Source organism: Pundamilia nyererei, unplaced genomic scaffold, assembly GCF_000239375.1.
Source record: "Pundamilia nyererei isolate P.nyererei 1_Seehausen unplaced genomic scaffold, PunNye1.0 scaffold00106, whole genome shotgun sequence".
Lineage (NCBI taxonomy): Eukaryota > Metazoa > Chordata > Actinopteri > Cichliformes > Cichlidae > Pundamilia > Pundamilia nyererei.
Window position 1 is genome coordinate 1365956 of NW_005187507.1, and position 18059 is coordinate 1384014.

At 38.3% G+C, this 18059-nt stretch overlaps 2 protein-coding genes and 1 pseudogene across 2 annotated transcripts in view; all 3 read right to left on the minus strand.

Moving 5' to 3' along the window:
• LOC102198918 (UDP-glucuronosyltransferase 1-2-like) overlaps positions 1–2537 on the minus strand; it is a gene marked incomplete at its 5' end in the record, with an annotated part of 7366 nt that extends 4829 nt beyond the window's left edge. The window contains one exon of the mRNA XM_013912891.1: positions 1739–2537. Coding sequence (XP_013768345.1) covers positions 1739–2537 — 799 coding nt within the window. The remainder of the gene's footprint in view (positions 1–1738) is intronic.
• An 8425-nt stretch (positions 2538–10962) lies between these two features.
• Positions 10963–11995, minus strand: LOC102199199 (UDP-glucuronosyltransferase 2A2 pseudogene; annotated as a pseudogene).
• A 3085-nt stretch (positions 11996–15080) lies between these two features.
• On the minus strand, positions 15081–16846 carry LOC102207070 (P2Y purinoceptor 1-like). Its single transcript, XM_005741006.1, has one exon. It carries the CDS (start codon positions 16780–16782, stop codon positions 15817–15819), a length of 966 nt encoding a protein of 321 aa, XP_005741063.1. The 5' UTR covers positions 16783–16846; the 3' UTR covers positions 15081–15816.
• Between the last annotated feature and the right edge of the window lie 1213 nt (positions 16847–18059).

The following is an 18059-nucleotide window of genomic DNA, read 5'->3' on the forward strand; positions in this document are numbered from 1 at the left end:
AAAAAAACTCTTTATTTTTCAGTAATGATGGGAACAAACGTTAGTATACAAACCTAGCTTTTTGTGTTTGCATCTTCATGTGACATTATCACGGTGTGGTTTATAAATACGTTTTCTGTGATTTTCATTTAAAAATGAAATAAAGGGTTGAATGGAAAAAAAAAGGACAGCTGCATTATATTAAATAAAATATTCCAATGTATAAACCTGAAATCTGTGTGTAACAGTTGATTATTTTTTTTTGCAGCACTAGAAACAACTATCACAGGCATATCAGGCATAAGACATCCCATCTCTGTCATTAAGTTTTGTGCAATTTGCTTCAAACCTTGTTAAATTATGTTTATGCATTAATTTAAAGACATTCTGCTGAAAGCCAGCTGCAAAAATCCCCCTGTCCAATGATTTCAATCATAAAAGTGACTGTTAGTAAGCCCCTTTACTTTGCAATGGTATTTTGTTCTTGTTTACATAATTTGTGTTTTTGATTTAAGGGATTTTTTTTTTTGATGTAAGTCACTGGGCACTGCGCATGAGGTCCTGAGGTTCTTTAAAATGCCACCCTTCGTCATGGTATTTTGTTCTTGTTACAAACAAGAGGGTAAGAACATTTGGGGTGAAGTTAGATGCACATTTTGTTCTTTATCTTTACCACATCGCGGTTTCAAAATGTCAGGCATCTACTATCACATTGTTGAAGAGACTAGTGAAAACACTTTTGATTCTTTGCACACTGCTCTTTTCTTTTCCTAGGTCTGTCACAATTTCCATACCTACTTTTCTTTGCTAGTTTTGAAATTTTCTTTGTGGTTAGGAGAAGGAGACAGGACACACTTTTCAAGCATATCTCATTTCTTGTTATCTTCCTTTGTTGAAAACCCAGCAAGTGTTTAGTTAGTCATGCCACCTCTCTCTCTCTCTCTCTCACTTCTTTTTGATGATTTAATTTTGTTTTGCTCCTGTGAATTTTCCCCCATTCTACCTTGGTCATATGGTATACCTTGGTATATTTGGTATATTTTCTGGCTCCCTGTGTTATGTTCACTTGACTGTTTTTTCTTCTTCTGATCTCTTGTGATTTTGGACATTTGTTATCTTTTGTACTTTTTTTTAACCATTAGTGCATTATTACAGCTTTGTTTTGGTAGATTTTGTACCTCTTGTGTACTGTACTTCAGGTCCATAACATCTGCTAAAGACTTCAAGATGGACACAGACGTCCGAAAAAAACGACAGAAAACTCAACTGAGAACTGCAAGTTATGCCAAATGTCATTGCGCAAATGATCTGAATAAGCCACACTATGCAGTTGACTGATAAACAAATAGTGTATTCACACCCCCCAAATTGCTCATCAAAATCAGGTTCTCTTTTCTTACACGTAGTAAATGGCAGCATGACTTTCTTTATCCCCCATCTGGATTACTAAGTGCTTCTCTTTTCCAATAGTCAGCTGACCTGCAGTAGTATTTGGGGAAACATCAGCATGCTATAAACTTACTTGTGGTTTGGACAATTGTTATCTTTGGGACTTTGTATTTTTGGACTTCAGCGAGCTATTACAACTTGATTTTAGTAGATTGTGTGCCTCCTGTGTACTGTAATGGCCCACAATGTCTCAAAATTCCACAAAACACTGATTACTCATATGTGTCTCCCACTCACATATGTTTACAGAAAATAAATTCTTGGAGATACACAACACAAGATACAAAAGATATATGGAAGTGAAAACCACAAATTTTGAAGGCCTTTGAAGGCTTACCTTGGAAGCCGCCAATATAGATGACATTGGGCATGGTGGAACGAGGGAACTCAAATGTAAAGTCAACCCGCATGAGCCACAGGTCAGCCTTTTGGGTTAGAGACATGAGGCTAACATTATTTCCAAAATAACGATCACACAAGGCCTGATATGGTTGTCTGGAGACATAGTAGTCCCTGTAAAAAACCATGATGTAATGGATCATATTTCTGATTCTTTGAAAAAAATCCATTTTGTCAGAGTTATGGGAAAAGCATATAGGGATGTAGGACACTGGAGAAGGAGCGACGGCAAGGTGTGCCTCTCCACTAAAAAGCCAGCGCACATTGAAAACCAAAGGCAGCTGGAGGTAATGTGCTAACAGCACACCACCTGGAAATGTAGGATCGGTCAGAAAAAGATCATATCCAGTTTTGTTTAGGTCCCCAATCAGTGTCTTATTCTCAAAGATGGTGGAAGTAAATTTTACCACAACTTCCTGGTTTTGTAGCAAAAAGGTAAACATATTCCAGAGTGATCCGGCATTCTTATTAATTTCCACTGACCTCTTCAAAAAAGAGCTCATGAAGTCTTGACTCTCAACGGGCTGAGATTCTTCCTGGATGATCGTGATGGAGGTGTAATAAGGTGAGAATTCAGAAATATACCAGCTGGTGGATGAACGTAGCACCGTGAATTGATGACCTTGAGAGTGAAGAGCCTTCACAAGGACTTTCATGTTAAGCCAGTGGCTTTCATCTACTGGAAACACTAGCACTTTTCCACCATCACATGGGAAAGTCAGAGTTAAATAAATAAATAAAATTCAGTTGAATCAAATTGAGCACATGATATCTACTATAGACTTCTTCTAAAATTGTAATAGTTAACCTTATCAAACACCTGCCCATTTACACAATAACTGAAGCATGGCATTTATTTTAATTATTTACATTTGTTTGTGGTCACCTTACGAATGTTCCTAGGGTCATTCCTTCTACAATTTATCTGAACATGCAACGGCCAAATAGCTGTCACCACCAGTTACGGGATCAGAAACATGTCATTTTACCAATATTTTGATAATAGGCTCATCTACCAGTTATTTCTTGTGTCAAATGCTGTGAAATGGATAAAGAAAAAATTACGGTCTATTTCCCTGTTTCCAGTATTTGTTCTATTTTTAATTTAAATATTATTTTTTTATTTACCATGGAGGTAAACTTCTGCATGACCTCTATGCAAGAAGCAAATGATGTTTGTGGCTCAAGAAGCAAGGGACGATCGTGGCTCAGGAGTTGGTAGTTCTTCTTGTAACCGTGAGGTTGCCGGTTCTCGGCCGTTGTGTCCTTGGGCAAGACACTTCACCTGTTGCCTACTGGTGATGGTCAGAGGGCCCGGTGGCGCCAGTGTCCGGCAGCCTCGCCTCTGTCAGTGCGCCCCAGGGCAGCTGTGGCTACAATGTAGCTGCCATCACCAGTGTGTGAATGTGTGTGTGAATGACTGAATGTAGTGTGAAGCGCTTTGGGGTCCTTAGGGACTAAGTAAAGCGCTATACAAGTACAGGCCATTTTATCACGTTCTTCTTTTGCTTTTTGATCTAGGACTTTTATTGCATCATTGTTCGGGAGTTGTGTTCCTATAGGTTGAAGCAAATCCTCCTTTTTCCACATCTTCCAGATGTAATCTTTTCTCCAAAGTCCTTGAACTCTCTCATATTGATAGGAGGTTCTGGTTCTTTCCTTAAGTGGTACAGAGATGTCGGTTGTCATTATAATTTCTTTTTTAAAAATCTTCCACTCTTCTGGTTTGAATTCTCAGAATTTACCCTTATTTTATTTTGTCTTAATTTTGAATTCGTCCTACTCAAATAATGTCGTTGTTTTCGTATTTATTTCCTGTTTTTAATTTGTCGTTACTTGTTTCAGCCTCAACTGTTATTTTGTTATTATTATCATTTTCAATTTCTTTCTCTAAATACTTCTCTTATTATTATTATTATTATTATTTTGGAAATTATCAGTATTTGTTTATACTTTATTATTACTCCGGTCTTTTTGTTAATCAATTAATGACTTAAAAAAAATCCTATCCTCAAATGAATGTCAGTGCGCCCCAGGGTGGCTGTGGCTACAGTGTAGCTTGCCATCACCAATGGTTTGAATGTGTGTGTGAATGGGTGGATGACTGAATATGTAAAGCGCTTTGGGATCCTTAGGAACTAGTAAGGCGTTATACAAATACAGGCCATTTACCATTTTACCATTTTACCATGAATGAGGTGAAACATCTTTAAGTAGCTTAAAGAAGTCCAGACGCTTCTCTTTCCAAGCTCCTTAGACTGTGATGACCTGGATAACTGAGTAACTTCACAGACATATCTTCAAATAGTTTTTCTTAAAATTGTGTTTAATTAATTAATTTAGTGTTCTTGTTCTATTTTATTTATTCATTTTATTATTATTTTCAGTTCCACCTGCGCCCACCAGGGACTGGGGAGTGACCTGCAGTATCACCCTCCCACTGGATTGAGCCAGATAGCACATGAGCTCAGTCCTCCGACGAGTTGGCACTATTTTTTCTTTTAGCTGTAATACCCTCTTTGGATACAGGGTGTCGCACTCTGATGAATAGACCCATGCTTCCTACTTCTTCACTTTCCCTTAGCGTTCTACCACTTCCAGTTTTATTGGTTGTGCAACATAAGGAAGAAAATTTGAAAGAAAAACAAAGAACTACTACAGTGAAAAACGTACATTTACCCCAATTTGCTGTTTTTATAAGAAGTACAATATCCCAAACAGCTTTAAAATACGTTATACCATAGAATTTTCATGATGTTGCTTTCATTATCCTCTTCGATTAAGATACTTTAAATACAGTGAGTACTTCCTATTTTTACTGTCCTCAATTTTTTTTACCAATTCACTACCTCGACTGGACTTTGATACCAATGTGGAGGTAAAATGAAAAATAAAATTGTTGTATAACAATTAAGGCCTCAACTGGACTTTGGTTAAGAGAAAATTGCTTGACACATTTCGATGTTCAGATTTAAATATCTGCTGGGCATACAGCTCTGTATACTTTATAAATGATCACATTATTTTTAACTGTCGTTTCCGTTACTACCGCACCCAATTGCAAAGTATACACAGGATGTAACAAAATCATTATCTAGATCTGCTGTAAGATGCGGTGGATTAGATGTCTGCTAGAAAAAAAAACTGAGCACACAGAAACTGTTGATCCCCCCGGCTTGATAACCTAAGTCTCTCTCTACTTGTCTAAACCACAAGAACCGATACACAGACGTAAGAAAGTAGCAGAGTTTCTCATAAACATTGTTATATTTGAATATTAAGAAGAGGTGTCCAAGAGAGCAATCAAGTTTCCCCCTGTTGTTGCTTCTGTTCTCCTCTTATTTTACCTAGCCTGTCAGCTGAGATAGTATAGAATGAACTTCCAATCATATGAGGTGAAATCCCATTTAATGAGTTACTTACAGCAACGACAAATCAAATTAAATGAAAAAAGAAAAAAAAACATGAAGGGAAAGTAAAAAATAAAACACGTAACAAAACCTAAGAAATGATCCACTGAGGCCACTGATTTCTGTACATTTTTTTCTTATCTGTGAGGAACCTTGGAGAAATTTTTGACCAGGACATGTCCTTCAATGCACATATTAAACAAATATGTAAGACTTCTTTTTTCCATTTTCGCAACATCTCTAAAATTAGAAATATCCTGTCTCGGAGTGACGCTGAAAAACTAGTTCATGCATTTATTACTTCCAGGCTGGACTATTGTAATTCATTATTACAATAGTACTAATGAGCCTCCACAAGGATTTTCATGTGAAGCCAGTGGCTTCCATCTACTGGAAATATTAGCACTTTTCCACCATCACATGAGGAAGTCATAGCTAAAAACGACAGTAAGAAAGTCAAGGCTGGATATGGCTCCATCTCTGCAAAACAGACACATTCTTGAATCAACAAATATTTTAAATTCAAAGAGTTTTGGGGCTTCAGAAGAACAGTATCCATACTTAGTTGGTCACATGATTGTTGGCGTTTGGAAATTTCTCTTTGTTATTGTTAGGGTCTTTAACTTCCAATATAAAGTGCCTTGAGGCGACTATTGTTGCGGGTGGTTTAAATAAAAGTGTATTGAATTGAATTGAACACAGGAGCTCTAATATGGACTTCTTCCAAAATGATAATAGTTAACCTTAGCAAACAACTGTCCATTTGCACAATAACTGGAACAACAAATATATTTGCATTATCTTAAGTTTCTTGTTCGAATTTTCTAGTCCCTATTTTAAAAAATGTTTTGTTTAAGTGTGCATCTATCCTTTGATATTATCACATTTGTTAGTTACTTCTTGTTTTATTTTATGTGTTATTTGTCACTTGTATTTAGTTTCACTTCCCCATGTGTCATTACGTTGGTGTTTTGCAGTAATCCCGTAAGTAGTTATATTTATACTGGGCTACTTATCAGAAGTAGGACTGTGATTATAAATAGCTTCACTTTCCTTCTTGTTCCTTTTAAGAGCATCTGTGTCCCTTCATACTCTGATAGATGCACTGGAAAGCAACTTGGGGTTAGCATCTTTCCCAATGATATTTGGCATGTAGAAGTTGAATCACTAGAGTGTTGCAAAAACTGGCACGTTGACACCTAAGATGTGAGTCTCTGGAGATGTAAGTGAGGGAAGTGTGGTATCAGGCCTGCTTTTGAGGGGCTATCTACTCCCTATACAACAGTGTAACCTTGGTTCACATTGTTGGTGAACCAAGGATACTATGAACACTGATTCTGTTCATAGTATTTTATTATCAGTTCAATACAATTTATATTTTCATAGCACCAAACCTCAACAACACTTACCTCAGGGCATTTCATATGGTAAATTAAAGACCCTTCAGTAATAGAGACTAATTAGAATTTCTAAGCTAAAATTACAGAGGGTGATGGGTTTGGTGGTTTCTTATCTCTGCATTTTCAATATAATATAGTTTAATTTCGAACTCCAGCTGACACTGGAGTGGTTTACAGAGGGGTTGGGGAGGCTGTATTTGAGGAGGTAGAGCATCTGTTAATGGGAAGGTTGGTGGTTCATTCCCTGGCCCCTTCATCATTCTATCATCCATTAGAGTGTGAACGGTTGAACAAGACAAGCTGGCCCTCCCCCTGGTTTCACTGATCAGTTTTGACCGGCATGTTAATACACACATGCAGATATTTTTAGAAATGTAGTGTTTATTAAAAACAACAGGCACTTAAATCTCTTTTAGAAACTTAGGCTATGGTCCTACTTACATTTCGGTATTCTGCAAACCTCAGGTGGGTTTGTTTGCATCTGGCTATAAATATTTGTGTTTGTAAGTTGTCTTTGTGCTTTGTCTGTTAATTTTATGTCATTTTTCTGTTGTGCAGAAAACTGAGACTTCCTCAAGTCTTGAGGAACATTCATTTTCACAAAATACTTACCTAACATCTAATAGGTGCCTGAATTAACCATGAATTAAAATACAAAAATAATTTTTATGAAACATCTATTAACACACTCACTAACTCACTCACTAACACGTAATAGCGTGTTAGTGAGTGAGTATTAAGTGTCACGTTAAAATAACCCTCTCCTGTTTTAATCATTGTGGTTATGTTGTCCTGATTTAGGTGTTTATTGTGTTTGGACTTAATGCAATTCAGAATAATGAACTACATGGTCAGAGTTTGTTAAAATGTCTAGTAAGGATTAGAGATGGCACGATACCACTTTTTTATGTCCGATACCGATACCGATATCATAAATTTGGATATCTGCCGATACCGATATGAATCCGATATAGTGTTTTTTAATCAACAAAACTGTTTTTTAAATATCTTGCTGCATTTTGTATAAGTTCATACTCAAGTTTAAAACAACAACTACACTAAAGCTATTCTGTTATACCTGTATGCAAAAAAAATATTTCATAGTTCAGCAATACTGATCAATCTAATAAACTTAAACCTACACCATCCTCCCTATTCTGGTATTTTAAAGAGTACTTAGCATAAATATTAAGCAACCTAACTAATAGGGTTCCAACTCCCAGCAACAACAAAAATAAATAAATAAAAAATAGGGAACCACCCCTCACGCTCCACCTCATGATGCTTAATCGACGTAATCAACCTTAATTTGATGCAGTGTGAAAAAAAAATGCACAGAAATCAATTATTTTTCAAGAAATATTAAATAGATTCAACATCTTTCTTCAACAAAATTGCAGACTGCACAGATGGTACCTTCCCAAAGGAAAAAGTACTATAGCTTACTAGGGTATATATATTAGACTTAATAGTTACTATATACAGTAATGGACTTCTATTCATTTTACATCAAATTAAAACTTTGGCTGTCAGATAATTATTTATTAAAAGCTAGACATTTTAAATGAGAATAAGAAAGAAAAGTATGTCTTTGTGCCCCCTTTTCCCTGTTAATGCCCCATCGCCCCCCCTGGCTAAACTTTGCTAGATCCGCCCCTGCACAGTTACCAGCCGTCAGCTACGTAGAAAAAGATCCTCGAGTAGAAAGTAAGATTAAATAAATTCTAACAACAGCTTATCAAGCTTAAACGTGCTGCTGTTGTTCAGCCGCTGGTTTCCTCTTTCTGGTGCAAAGTGGGCCAAAAGCAAACTAGAGACACACTCGCGACAGAAAAGCCGATCAGCTGATCGTTAAGCAGTTTCATGATTGAAGTAGCAGCAAGAAGAGGCAGTCGCTTGTTAAGCTTAACGCAGGAATGCTTTACAAACATTCAGAGATGGACTTACACACTTGCTTTACTTCTCTCGGGGATAACTTTGTCGGAGATGAAATGCCGGGTTGCTAGCGAAGCTCCACATGCTATCCAGACCACCGACAGGTCCCGCATGCCACAGCCGCTCTATCACGTGATGCATACTGCTCCTACGTGCTAACGTTCTGAGGTGAGTTACGGCGTGTTGCAAGTTTTGTGAGGTGCTTTCGTGATATTTAATGGATCGGATTACATTTTTTATTTTTCTCCGATATCCGATCCAGTAATTTAGGTCAGTATCGGACCGATACCGATACGTAATATCGGATCGGTCCATCTCTAGTAAGGATGTATATGGGTGTTATGCTACACTGCATGCCTTGCTTTTGCCATGTTTACCTTGTTATTTCCTCTAATTATTAATTAATGACCAGCACAAGTTGGCTATAAGTTAAAGCTCTTGCACAAGCATCAAATCCTTATGTATCAAGTCTGCATTATTTAAGCATGTAGTTTTGCTCTTATATTTACAGCATGAACAACAAGATGTGCATGCAAATGTTTTAAGAAGCGTGTGACACTCAGTTTCTATATATAAATTTACAGTACATTTTCATGTTCAGATTTAAATATCTGCTGGGCACACAGCTCTGTCGTTTCCGTTATTACCGCACCCAACTGCAAAGTATACACAGGATCTAACAAAATCATGACCTAGATCTGCTGTACGAAGCTGTGGATTAGATGCCTGTAGCTTTGTGGAAAAAAAGCTGTGCATAAAAACGTGAAAAGTGAGCACACACAAACTGTTAATCCTCCACTTCTAAACCACAAAAATCGATACACAGATGTAAGAAAGTAGCAGAGTTTCTCATAAACACCTTTATGTTTGAATACTAACACGAGGTGTTCAGGAGAGCAATCAAGTATCCCTCTGTTGTTGCTTCTGTTCTCCTCTTATTTTACCTAGCTTGTCAGGTGAGATAGTATAGAATGAACTTCAAATCATAACAGGTGAGATTGTCTTAAATGAGTTACTTACAACAAATCAAATTAAATAAAAAAAAACAACCCAGGAAGTGGAAGTGAAAACACGTGACAAAGCCTACGAAATGATCCACTGACGCCACTGATTTCTGTACATTTTTTCTTATCTAATGTTATCAGACTCTGCCACTTTTGCAATATTTATCTGTGACTCCGTTGCTTTTACACAAAGAAGCCAAGTGTGTCTCAAAAACAGATGGACACTTTGCTCTATTCAGAGAGTGTGGCAGCTCCAGTTAGGCCTTTTGAGAAAATGAGAGATGCAGAAGAGCACATGACGAGACAGCAGCTAGTTGTCAAAAATGCACACGTGCTCACAATGGTTGTTTTCCCTTTTTCAGCTACACTGGCCTCATGACCTTATGACCATGTCCAAAGAGTTAGATTCTTCTGCTCAATATGTACGCACAACAAATGGATGACACTTTAACCAGGAGGTGAGGCTATAAGCTATGAAGGTTTTTTAGAAACAAACTGTTGGTAATACATGTGCTGAGTTTTGTATTATCTTTTAAATTTGCTTGCTTAACTCGTTTTATTTTTTGGTTTTTTTTACATGTGAAGGATTTTTATTGTTCTGCTGCACTTCTTATCAGTGTTGCTATCTTCCCAGAGCTCTGAAATGGCAAACATATGGGCTTAATTTGGGCTACTTTTGACATAATTCAGGTGGTTATTGGAATAACTTATCAAGTTATATTTTTTTGATCCAAACACTGCCTGAAAGCTCAAATTGATCTGAGTTGCTGGTAGTATTGTATGGGCCTGATGATACCTGGCATCTAACATCTGACCTTAAATGTTTTATTAAGCAACAGTGGAGTAGCAACATTTACCAGATTTCCCAGACAAGGATGTCAGTCGAGGACAATTATGGCCATAGAAAACTGTAGATGTGGGTCTCAGCAAGATCAAATGTTTATTGTTATCTGGGATTTGACTTTTGAATTTTTAGCAAAAAACAGCCAAACACCGCTCCACCTGCTGGTTCTGTTCTTTGAAAGTATGGTAGAAAAATATTGGCCACTCTGAAAATAAAGGTGATGATATGAAACTTTAAATAGAAATAAAAACAAAAAGAGAACAAGAAAATAAAATGAACACGAAAAACTGCTTCTTAGTTTCTTTGTAGCTTTTAATTATTTTCACATGATAAAGTTTATTATCACATCTATTCATGCTTGGACTTCTTTGTCTTCAACAAAAATGTAATTAGACATTAACAAGAAGCCCAAACGAAGGTAATGATCAGCAAACCAAATACTACAAGGACTGCCATCACATCTAGGCAATGATAGGCATACCAAGGCAGCTTATATGACTCACTGCGTAGATGTGCTGCACCCTTGTGCCTCATGACATACTCTATCCGGAAAAGTCAACATCCAATTTTGTCACGTCAACTATTTCAGCCACTCCCCGGGCCTTCATATGTAACAAGTTGTCCTGCTGGTCAAAAATGAGAGGAATGCCCAGAACTGGCAAGCCATGGTAGATGGCTTCGTACAGGCCATTGGTGCCCCCATGTGTGACAAAAACCTTGGTTTTAGGGTGGCCTAGTAGATCATTCTGAGGCAGCCATTCAACCAGCATGGTGTTGTTTCCCAGAGTGGCTGGTCCCAACATGTCTCCACATAACCTTCTGAGGGAGGCTGGCAAATGCTGAGGCAAAGCTCTTTGTTAACTCAGGTCCAAGGTCACTCAGCAGGGTGCCCAATGTCACGAAGTCTCACATGTTCACCAGAACTCTGGACGAATTCCTCAAACTCTGATGGGAGAGGCTTTGAAGGCTTACCTTGAAAGCCTCCGATGTAAACGACGTTGGGCATGGTGGGACGAGGGAACTCAAATGTAAAGTCGACACGCATGAGTCAGAGGTCAGCCTTTTGGACTAGAGACATAAGCTTTACACCTTTTCCAAATAATGATCACATAGAGGTTGGTAACATGGACTAGCAGCATAGTAGCGAATGTAAGCCATTATGTTGTGATAAAATATATTTCTGATTCTTTGGAAAAAGTCCATTTTGTCAGAGTTACAAGAGAACAATACAGGAACATAGGACAATGGAGTAGGCGCAATAGCATAGTGCGCCTCTCCACTGAAAAACCAGCGTACATTGTAAACCAAGGGAACTCGAAGATAATTTGCCAGTAGCAGTACACCTGGAAATGCAAGATGAGTAAGAAAAAGATCATATCCAGTTTCATTCAGCTCTTTAATCAATGTCTTATTCCCAAAAATCCTGCGAACAAGCTTTGTCACAGTTTGATGGTTTTCATGTACCATTTTAAAAAGGCTGTAAAACTCAACGAATGTCCATAGTGAACTTTTGCGCCGGATCTCAAGGAAGTCAGAGCTGCTGAAAACAGTACAAAAAATGCCAAGGCTGGACATGATCCCATTTCTGCAGAAGAGACACATTATTGAATTAAATTGATTGAGTTCAATGAGTTCTTGACCTTCAGACGAACAATTCCCCTGTTGTTGAAAATGGTTATACTTTAAGCAAACAATTACTCAACTACTTTTCAACAAAACTGGAATATTTATATCGATTTTAATAATTCAATCCAAAATTTACATGGGATACCGTGAGGTGTTTACATGCTTGTGAGTGCTCAGCCCACAGGAAATGCCCTAGGTTTTGGGTGCAGTCTGTACATGAGAGGGCAGAGTGGGAACCCTATACTAGTAGTAGTAGTATAGTGTTAGTGTAATCTCAGATACAGAGCACCTACAGGTTTCGTCCTTGTTGTGGAACACTGAACCAGGTCTTTATGCTCTTAAGGATATTCAAGGGTGTCCGGAATTTTCTCCAACCAGTCTACATGTGTTTTGTGGAATCGGACAAGGGTTTTTAACCAGACCCCTCATAATGCAACACTGGTGGTGCTTCCAGAGCAACCAAATGGCCTGTTGCCGCAAGCCATTTGGTTCCTGTACAACCACTGCAGGGGTTTGGTCCACGTTGCGGGCTGGATGGATTGATGGATGGGTGGGTGAGTGGATGGATGGACGAGTGGAATGACGGAACAAAGTTAGTTATAATTTGTACGTCTATTTGGTATTTGTTAAGCAGTATGTATGTGCATGATTTTGTTTAAGCCTGTTATGTCCATTTGTTTACATTATTTTAGAATATGGAACATGTTTTTGTATTTTAAATTGACTTTTTGTGTTTGGTGTATTAAGATTTGACATATTTATGCCTTTTCTTTTCTAAATCTGATCATTTGGCTTATTGGTATTTTCCAATGTTTACCCAGATGCACGACTCAGGGTATGAATAAAAAACGAAAAAAGAAAACTTGGATGCTGCTAGCATAATGGACAGGTTTTTGACGGAGCTGCTAGCAGAAGATGAAGCATCGCCAGTTTCCAAACTAGCTTTCTTCCAAGCCAAAGACTAGAAAATATGAGGGATGAGGCATATCTTGCCTTTGGCTTCACCTACACAAGTACCAAGGTAGGTCTCCCCAGCAGAATTTGTTTACCCTGCGTCAGGAGCACGTGCTGGGCTCTCCAAATCACGTACCAACAGTATCCCACATTCTTGATTTTTAGTTCACAAACACTTCTTATAATGACTAACTACTCCCGAAATTTTGGAGATGTTGCCTCTTTACAGATAATATAATTACACCATGACGCCTCTGCCTTTATATAGTGGGGCGATCGTGGGAGTTTGCCTTGTAATCGGAAGGTTGCCGGTTCGAGCCCCGGCTCAGACAGTCTCGGTCGTTGTGTCCTTGGGCAAGACACTTCACCCGTTGCCTACTGGTGGTGGTCAGAGGGCCCGGTGGCGCCAGTGTCCGGCAGCCTCGCCTCTGTCAGTGCGCCCCAGGGTGGCTGTGGCTACAATGTAACTGCCATCACCAGTGTGTGAATGTGTGGATGACTGGATATGTAAAGCGCCTTAGGGACTAGTAAAGCGCTATGTAAATACAGGCCATTTACCATAAATGTAACTGCTCCTGAAGGTATTTCATGTTCGAAGTAGAATAAAGGGCCATGCTCCAACTGATGTTTAGCCAGTATTTTAATCTTCTTTTCACCAGCAAACACCGTGAAAAACTATGGTAAAATGATCAATGGAAAACACAGAATCAAATTTACCATCACTAGTATGCGCTTTCTACTGAACATTCATGAGCAATTGTAGTGCATCACAAACTATCAGTTCATATTAACATATTTTGATCACAGCTGCATTTTTCCACAACTGCACACTTCATTATGCTCAACTGCATCTAGGATACAGCCTCTACGCTATTGATCGACATGTGTTTTAGTGTTAAACTGAGATAAAGTGCAGCTCAAGTGATAAGGGAGTCATAACAGGACAGTTTCTTCACATATGAGTTGGCTTTATGAATTAAAATAATTTTTTGTGGTTAGGAGTCATCTGCAAAACATTTTATTTGTTTTCGGCATATTTAGAGAATATGTTGTTCAGTATTTATTTTCACCAGAGGCAAAACAATTAAATATTTACCTGCAAAATTTGCATTTAATAGTCTAAAACCTGCCAGCAAATAAGATCAGCTCAACATTAAAGTAAAGTTTTTTCTTTACTGACGTACCTATACATCGTTTCCTAGAATGAGGCCAGGGCACATCCTGCCCATCTGTTAAATGAATGTTTCAGTTTACACTGCTGACCACATAGTCTCACTTCTCAGTAATAAATAGGGCACATGTTTTTTGTTTGCAGTGCATACATGTTGCCATTTTTTCATGTGCTGCACACAAACAATCTGATGATGTGAAGACTCCAGCCACACATAAAGTAACAGGGAACAACTTTATTAAGTAACCAATGCGTTTTGGCTTGTGGCCTTGATCAAGGCCATTTGTTGCTGCACACAAACAAGCAGAAAGCTCTGCATGTTTTCATGCTGCAGGCAGCAATGAAGCAATTTCCCTTTTTAAAGTGTTAAAGCCTGCATGCTTAGCTGATAAAAGTAAGAAATGGGGAAGTTAAAAGAGCCCGTTATTTGATGGAAACATCGCTCTTCTATACCTTTCTGGGTTGTAATTTCAAAAGTTCAAACACTTTCATGCTTTTCAACACTTTTTTTTATGTCTTGCCAGAGCAAATATGCAATAGAGTACCATGTTCATGGTTAACCAAACTAGTAATTAGGGATTAAGCAAAACTGCCTGTTAGAGTTCTTCTTAAAACTGTGCTGTGCATTATTATTACAAGTGGAACTAACTATTGGTCTGTGGGTTTGTCACACCCAAACACCCACAAAAGTACAATAAATGTATCTATATCAGCAGTCGCTACATCATCTGTAATGACAGCAAGCATTGTGAGGAGGATTACTAATCACACAAATGTAAATGTAAAGAAAGGGATTAAAATTTTCATGATGCCACGCTTGCTTTGAAGTGTTAAAATCAAACGGACAGAAACCCCGCAGAGCATTACGTTCCCCCACCCTGACAGTAACAATCATTTCATTACTCCAACACAACAGGGCATAACAAGTGCAGGTTTATCTAAATTATCCATTTATTTTGAACATGTTTAACATGTTCTAAACACAGATATGTGACCACTACTTCCAACACATAATGAAAAGAATGCAGTGTTTAAAGAATGAAAAACAATGTAATGTACAATGCAGTCAGTTTTTGAAGGTGTCAGTGTCACAGTTGTGCAATGACTGCTGCTTTTCTGTGGCTTGTACCGCACGCACTCAGCAACAGCTATAAAAAACATTTGATAAGAGCACAGAAGCGGCCTGTGATCAGCAATTAAAGATACAGTAAATATGAAACCAATTTTAGTAGTATGCCAGTGTTCTCTCCTGATCTATTCTTAAAGTAAAAATTCTCAGTGTAAGGTGTTTAAATAATACAAATTTCAAAGACTAAATTACATTTACTTTAGAAAAATAATATCATTAGCAACTGGTTGTTGATACTGACTCCGTCAAAATGAGTGAGGCTTATTCAGAGCAATTACAATCATGCATACAAAATAAAGACAATGTGTTTTAAACCAAAAGAGAAAATGTGTTCCACTGGCTTTCAGTTATTCACAATATACAAGACAACAGAACAAAAAGAGATAAAAGTATTTATATATATTTATATAGTAACTTGTGCCCAAACTGTTGTTGCAGGAAAAGAGAACAATAATTAACTGGATGAAGCACAGTATAATAAACAAACTCATGTGAATCATTCGTGTTAAACTCCTGTTAAACATCTGCATTTTGTGCCACTGGTACACTGCTGAACTCTGACACAAAGATCTGACGAAAATGCTGAAGCATCTGTCTGATTTGAGCAGGAATATCCATGACATGGAGGTAAACCAGGGGGTTCAAAACACTATTCAGACACACAAGACCACGACTGATCTGATGAGCACAGAAGACTCCCTTATCCCATGATGGATACTTCTTGTTGGTTGAAAAAAGTACTCTTGAATAAAGGCTGAGGTTCTTAAAAATATGGTAGGGGATGTAACAAACTGAAAAGAGCAAGATCAAAATGAACATCAACTTTAAGCTTCTTTGTTTCACCACCTTATCAATGGTATTAATGCGGCAGAGAACAAGAGTCACATGTCCGTAGCAGCCAAGTAAGATAAGGAGTGGGATAACAAACCCAGTGAATGTCCAGCCCACACTGTATTTCAGGTAATCCTCCACATACTCTGTAGAGGTGGTATGGTGACATTTTTCAGTTCTATTTGGTGAGATTTTGGGGAAGAACATATCTGGAAAACTTTGAACACTCACCAACAGCCAAACCATGACTGAGATAGCCACAGAGTGAGTCACAGTTATTCGTCCCATCACTTTCATTGGATGGACAATAGCCAGGTACCTGTACACACTTATACAGGTGAGGAATCCAATGCTGCCGTATAAATTCAAGTTGAAGCAGAATCTTGTGATCTTGCAGAAGGCACCTCCAAATATCCATTTATTCTTCATAAAGTAGTAAGCGGCCAAAAATGGAAGTGTTGGCAGGAACAAAAAATTGGCAATTCCAAGGTTCAGAAGAAACACATTAATGTGTCCAAGAATTTTCCATTTCTGCAGCACAGACTTTAGTCCCCATACATTAGCTCCAAGACCAATGATGAACACAGAGGTGTAAATAGCAGGCAGAGTTATATGTTCATAGACTGAACGAAACCACTGAGTTGTATTCATTCTGTTTCCTAAGAAGACAATACATTAAAACTCTTCAGTGGCAGAGGTGGTTTTTGAGGGGGCAGAGAAGGTATGACTGATTTGTTGAAAGAAAACTTCCTGTTTGACACATTTCAGTCATCTCAAAATCCTATTTGACATCTCAGAGTAACGCCTCTTGCACAGATTCACACATGCGTATAATCTCTATGTAGGCTGTTTCCTTGTTTGTGCATAAAAAAGGAAGTGCCAAAAAAAATGATATACCCTTTTGGTTAAAATTCAAGAAAGGGGGATTTCTAAAAATAGGTGCTCTGCTAAAAATGTTGTTTGAAATTCTTTATGGTGTAAACCCACAGTCTATATCCACATGTTATTTTGTAAAAGGTTAGCAGTCAGTATTAATGTATATAACTCTAACAGGAAGAGAGACAAGTGAGTGGATTTAGCAGACAAAGGGCAGGTGCAGGTTAGCTGTACTGAATGCATGGGTGGGCAGTTTTATGGCTGGAAAAAAAAGGTAAAAATTTCCCTTCAGTTACGGTTTTGAATGTGAAAGTGGAAGTCTTAGTCTGTGTCATGATCCTTGGTTCACACATAGTGGTGACTCAAAAGCAGACTCAATACAAAATTCACAGGAATTATATACAAATGTATATAAACATAACATAACAAACATAACAAAAATGAACAGGAACAACAAAGGGAATGATAATATAACTCAAGCCGAGGAAACCAGAAACTGAAATGCCCTGGGAAGCTGTGATCAGGACCGTGGTAAGCTGCAACAGAAAGGGGAACAATTACCTGAGTGCAGGAAAGTGGTGAGTTAACAACTAAACATGAGATAGAATATGGGTTACAATCAGAGTCAGACCGTGGGGCTCGGAGGGGAAGGTGTCCATGTGAGAAAGTCCGAGGAGGGAGAAATGGAGGCTCAGGGAGTTCCCTTGCACGCAAAACAGGCAGGAGGACTGGCAGGAGAGGTCTTCAAATGCTGGACAGTGACCTGACAAAGGGCTGTGGTGACCGGTTTAACTTGCGAGACATGGAATGTTGGATGTACGAGCAGCAGGATGTTCTTAGCATCTAACTAGACCCTCTACCCAGGCCGATATTCAGGGGCTGGGGTGCAGCATAGTGTGCGTGTCGCTTCTTGGTCTTCTTGGTCATTCAAAAAATCCCGAAGCACATCATTGACCAAGGTTTTGGAAAACCGCAGGGGAGTTAGTTAAGCCAAACAGCAGGACCATATACTTAAAGTGCCTCAGTGGAGTTTTATAGGCGGTCTTCCACTC